The sequence below is a fragment of the Austrofundulus limnaeus genome, unplaced genomic scaffold, assembly GCF_001266775.1.
Source record: "Austrofundulus limnaeus strain Quisiro unplaced genomic scaffold, Austrofundulus_limnaeus-1.0 Scaffold8, whole genome shotgun sequence".
NCBI lineage: Eukaryota > Metazoa > Chordata > Actinopteri > Cyprinodontiformes > Rivulidae > Austrofundulus > Austrofundulus limnaeus.
This window is the reverse complement of record NW_013952410.1, coordinates 3,987,305-3,993,176: the sequence shown is the minus strand read 5'-3', so window position 1 is coordinate 3,993,176 and position 5,872 is coordinate 3,987,305. Positions and strand designations below refer to the sequence as shown.

The 5,872-nt window shown below is 37.2% G+C and overlaps 1 protein-coding gene across 2 annotated transcripts in view; it reads left to right on the top strand.

The window, feature by feature from the left end:
• The first annotated feature begins 1,690 nt into the window (after positions 1-1,690).
• Positions 1,691-5,872, top strand: part of arhgef18b (rho/rac guanine nucleotide exchange factor (GEF) 18b) — a 52,841-nt gene continuing 48,659 nt past the window's right edge. For both annotated transcript variants that reach the window (XM_014000601.1, XM_014000595.1), the window contains exon 1: positions 1,691-1,775. In XM_014000601.1, the coding sequence (XP_013856055.1) occupies positions 1,700-1,775 (76 nt within the window). In that variant the 5' untranslated portion in view covers positions 1,691-1,699. The remainder of the gene's footprint in view (positions 1,776-5,872) is intronic.

Genomic DNA, 5,872 nt, shown 5'->3' with positions numbered 1-5,872 from the left:
CTCTCTCTCTCTCTCTCTCTCTCTCTCTCTCTCTCTCTCTCTCTCTCTCTCTCTCTCTCATTTCTGCCGTTTCCCCAAACCATCACCTTTCAAACCTACTCTAGAAGAATACAGTTGCAACAAAATATTTTATGTTGAAATACTGAGTTTTCATTTAAAACTACAAACGTCAGATCTATTCGGAGGTTAATTTTTAGGGGTTGGTTGTTCAAAATATCTGTTTAAGATAATAATGTTAGAGTTCTACAAATATTTATAAAGRCAAAAATAAAATGAAAGGACCTAAAATTAAAATCATAATGGGCTGAGAAGGGATGGCAATTTTGGTTAAACTTTCKAAACAACGTACACAATCTCATGCAATTGTGCAAGATCTTAACATGATTGTTAGACACTAAGTGTGCGCTGAGGAGGACTTTGCAAAATAAGCTGATGTTGTTAACGTTAATTAACTACGTTAGACTTCTTGATCTGAGTTGACTCCAAAACTAAACAGGGTTTTATGTGATATTTTGCTAACAGGCAAGCAGGATTGTTGACAACACTTAAAGGTACAAATAGTTCTTAAGTAAAAATTTTGGTTAATTTTTGGTTTTTTACTTGAGTAATTACTTCTACTGCTTACATTTTTACACAATTATCTGTACTTTATAAAGAAAATGTAAAGAGTGGAAAAGTAGAAAGTCAAAGCTCCTATTTCAGTCCAAATTTTTTATTTTCAAAAAAAAAAATTAAAAACCCTTTCAAACATGTGACATTTCTCGAATAGAGTGAGCTTAACTGTGGTAGGATGAGATGTATAAATATTTACCATTCTGACATCCTATTGGTTTGTATCAACCCACCTGCACACGACACACATCACATCACACTGCAGCTTGGTCAAGCAGACGTATTGGCAGAGATGCTGTATATGCAGCTGAAACAGAAAGTCTAGTGCATTAATATTTTAATGTAACATTGTAGTCAATAGAACACACACAATTTTTTTGGGGGGGCACCTCCCAATGAATGTAATTTTGGAAATTCTAACTCACTTTTACTCAATATTTTTCATACTTAAGTACATTTGATATCAGAAATTTACTTTTGATACTTAAGTACTGTGAATGCCAGATACTTTAAGATTTTGACTCAAGAAATATCCTYAGAGGAAACTTTAACTTTTGACAAAGTAATTTTATGGTAAAATACTTTTACTGAAGTATCACTTTGAGGCACTTTATTTAACACTAGTGGAAAAAAAAATCCACAATACTTGAGCTACACCAAATATTAGCTCAATATTAGCAAAATTATTCACTTTGGATTTGCTGGCTAATGTTGGTTAGCTACGTAAGCCTTCTTGAGCTGAGTTGACTTCATATGATATTTTGCTAACATGCAAGCAGGGTCGACGCCAACATTTAAGGTCAGCAGCTCTTGAGCCACACTGAGTTTGAGTTTAATGTCAGTGAAGTCGTGTCTGAGTTGTGTAGATGTCACTTGTGTTGTCGTCTTCTTTATGAATCACTCATTCACCCGCCTACTGTTGTTTTTGTTCCTGCTGGAGGTAAAGCCCCCGCTGCCACTAGCGGCTCACTGTTGCGCCTCTTTCCTCCCCTCCCTCCTCCCCTTCCTCCCTCCTCTCACAGCTGAGAGCCACGGCTCCCAGTGGTGAGCGAGCTCTCCAGAGTTCCAGCTCCGCCGCGCTGCTCTCATGGCCGACTCGCCTCTCAATCACTCCTGGCCGTCCTTCTCTAAGCTCTGGATGAAGAGATGGTCCTTCAAGAGAGGTAATCTGCCCTCAGGTTCAGGGGTCAAGGGGTCGAGGCRTTCTGATTGGTTTGTGAGGCAGGATGCTGCACCCACTGAGCACTCTCTGTGTTTGAGCCTCTGTTTGAGTCACATACAGTAACTGCTGTTTACCAGGCTGACCTAATTGTGGTGTGTGGCGGGGGGACGGTTGCAGTCTGTCATGTGAAACCTTATCTCAGAGTTAAGTGTTTGTTGGGACCTGTGTGTCTGCTGTAGAACGTGAGCGTGCAGAAACCTGCGAGGCTTCGAAACAGGAGCCTCCTTCCTGCCTGTTCTCCTCTGCGTGATGCTCTGAACCTTGTTTCGTGCGCAGCTCTGTGTGTGAGACGAGTTTTTCCGACCAAGGCAGGATCTGACAGTTGTTTTGACGTTGGCCTCGAGCTCAGCTCTTGACAGCCTCTGTGATCTGGTTTTATCTACGCTCGGCATCCGTCAGACACTTTTCACTGTCTGCTGCTTGGCCCCCGATGGTCGCCGCTGCCTTTTAAAGGTCCACCGCCTTGTTCCAGAAATGATCACGAACAAGTGGATGTGGGTTCTGCTGCAGAAGGTCATCGCGGCCCGTCTGAAACCAGAAGCTGTGAGAAACARTCAGGTTGTCACATGGAGCTCAGGTTCCTCTTGTGATCATCACGTCGCGGCTAAAACATGAGGCCTCGCTCATTTCAGATCTGCTGCATCCTCTTTTGTTGTCACCAGTAAAAACAATGCTGAACAGTTTATAATGAACAAGTTTTATTGTTTTCAAAAACAGTTTCAGTTGATTCAAAGCTATAGATGTGAGGTTTTATGTAAATGTTATGAATCATTAATATCTTACCTGTTGCAGATAACATTTTGTATCGTTTACCTGGCAGCCACTGAGTTTTTTAAGTCTATTTTTTTAAAAAAAATAAAAAAAACAATAAAAAGATTTTTGGCACTAACAAGTTAAAACACAATGAATTTAAAGTGCTGGTTAAACACTGCTATTAAAACTGCTTCAAATATAAATAGTTTTGCATTGAAAGCTACTGATGTGTTTTTAGGAAGCTCGAGAAATCAATTTATATTTTTATCCAACCTTTATTTATCTGGTAACGCTTTATTTTACGGTACCTTTATTACCATGTAATTACAAAGTAATAAAAAATGAAAAAATGTGTTAATTACTTCCTTATTACTATACAATTATGTGGTAATCACACTAAAAAAGAAAAAATACTATTAGTAAAACTAACTTTATTGGGTTACTATAATCAAATAACTATTCAATAGTAACTCAACACTATATTTATAACCAAAAGAATGCAACTAAATTTTGGGGTTAGTGGTTAATTGCAATAAAATATAACTTTAAAACTGTCCAAATTACCCAGTACTTATTTAGTTGTTACATAGTGAATTGTAATACAATACCAGGTAAGTGCTACATTACTGCAGACAATTAATTACATAGTAAAATTGTACCCTAATTACCATGTAATTACATGGTAATAAGGTAGTAATTACAATTTAATCACATTTTTATTACCTTGTAATTACATGGTAATAAGGTAGTAATTACAATTTAATCACTTACCTTGTAATTACATGGTAATAAGGTAGTAATTACAATTTAATCACTTACCTTGTAATTACATGGTAATAAGGGTACCGTAAAAGAAAGCATTACCATTTGTCCAGGTTAGTTAATTAGAGACTGTCCAGCAGGCAGCAACAGGAGACTGGATATAAATAATTACATATAATAAATACACTTTTGTAACAATTTGTAGAGATTTATGAAAATGCATCACAATATTTCCTGTACATTAAGGAAGTTTTAGTCTTTAATTGCAGCTTATTCCAGTTTTGGAACCAACAAAAAAGGAGAGAAAAAGATGGTAGGTGTTGAAGAAAAGTTGTTGGAACAAAAATGATGTTTAGAAATAAAAAAAGGCACGAAAAAGTTTTGCTGAGCAAACTTTCTGAAATTATTTAACTTTGGAGTGTTTTGTGTTCATGTGAACGTCAAATAAGTGCACGTGCTGACTGTGCTGAACCTTACAGATGATCGGATGAGTTTAAAAAAACTATAGAAGACTAAGTGGAGGCAGGTTGAACATTTATCAACTTCTTAACAAAACCACAGTCTGTCCACTTAGATTAAAAAAATACTGCTTAAATTAAGAGTTTRTTTCATTTGAACTGGGGTTTTGTGGTCGGGTTGTGAACAATCACCATCTTACCTGTTRYAGATGGCACTTTGACCAGCCTGAGTTTTGAGAAACTGAGTTGAATTTTGACAGAACTGATTAGAGAAAAAATGAATATAGACCAAAGTGGATTGTCGTCGTCTCACAACAACTCAACCAACTTTATTTCTRTAGCACATTTTAAAAACCACAGGGTTAATCAAAGTGCTGTACAGTAAGACAGAAATAAGTCAGGACAATAAAAAAGAAACTTACAACACATGGGTACACAATAGGTGTGCTTTAAGGTGCCGTACGAGACAAGATCAGAGTGTGTTAAAAAGCCAGAGGATAAAAGTGTGTTTTAAAAAGAGATTTAAAATCAGGAGGTCTGTCTGACACTCAGGGGTAATTTGTTCCACAACTCGGCTCTGTCGCCTCTGAGCTTCAGCCTTGTTATAGGGACGGTCAGCAGCAGCCAATCAGTTGATCTTAGGGATCAGGGTGGGTRGTAAGGCTGAGGCAGCTCACATAAATATGGTGGAGCAAAGCTTGTTCAACTCAAATCTGAAAAGTTTGTAATRAGTACGTTTAACACGTCCATCGAGACAGAATTGAACAATTTTGTGTTGATTCTTGTGATTTTGTTATGAAGTAAAATACAAAATGTTTATCTCAAGGGGTTTAAATATCCATCATAGGTTTTTATAAAAGCTAGTTATATTTGAACCAATTTTAATACTTTGTAAGAGTTTAATCTTTAAGTTAGATTTATTTGTCATAATATTTCAAGTGTTTCAAGCCAAATACATTTTACTGTTTATTTTTTATATAAAAGACATGTTAGATGTGGGCAGRCACTAAACAAAACAATAATTCACAGATGAATAAAACTAATGYAAAGCATGATATTAAGTGTAATGAATCAGCAGAACTTGAGCCTTTAAATGGTTCATTATTTGTCACTGCTTTCAGTAGCAGAGTGAGGCCATCCTTTTTATGTCGCCAGAACAATTGTGGAGACTGCGACGCACACACCTGAGCACACAAACACACACAAACACACACTGATACTTCATACTCACAAGAAATAAGAGTCCGACCATAAAAGGCCACATCGGCTCCACAGGAAAGCATCCAGCAGCTGCTGCACAGTTTACACTCAGCACAAGTGGGGTTTGGATTCTGCTCCCCCCACCCCCACCCCCACCCCACCCCCTCCAGTCAGGACCCTGCCACCCCTGCAGCCTCAGCCTGTGATTTAGTATTATAGAGAACTGGATCTACTGTTGGCCCGTCTGAATGTTTACATCTCAGCTTCTCTGGCTGTCGGGAAGATGAAAGTGGTTTGTGTAGGTTTATATCAAGGCTGAGTCTGACTGCAGGCCACGAGCTCAGGCCGCCTGCAGCGTCGAATTACACGGCTTTTCTCGCTTGACATCTGCTTTGTGGAATTTAACAAAAAAAAAAATCATTATTCATAAAGTTCCACTGAGATAAGATCAGCATTCCAACAAACAGACTCCAAAAGTTAATCAGCTGTAGAGGGACACCAACAATCACTTTCTGAAAGCTTTATTAAAATGTGCTCAAGAATAGATAAGATATTTTGCTAACAGACTGAGAAATGAACACACACAAGCTTTTTTTATTTATTAATAGACCTTTTGTTGTCAAAGAAAGAAAACTCTTTTTTTCTGTTGGATGTAGAGCTGATACATCGTCTCTACTTTATTAAATTATAGTAAATGTAAAAAAACCTAGATGATGCTGTTTTTATATTTRACTAAAGCAACAGTCTGCATGGTCTGTTAACTTTACATATATAAATACTTATTGTTTTACATTTATTTATTTATATACACATATACTTATACATGTACAGTACCTTTACGTAAAAAATATGCTTACACCTATAC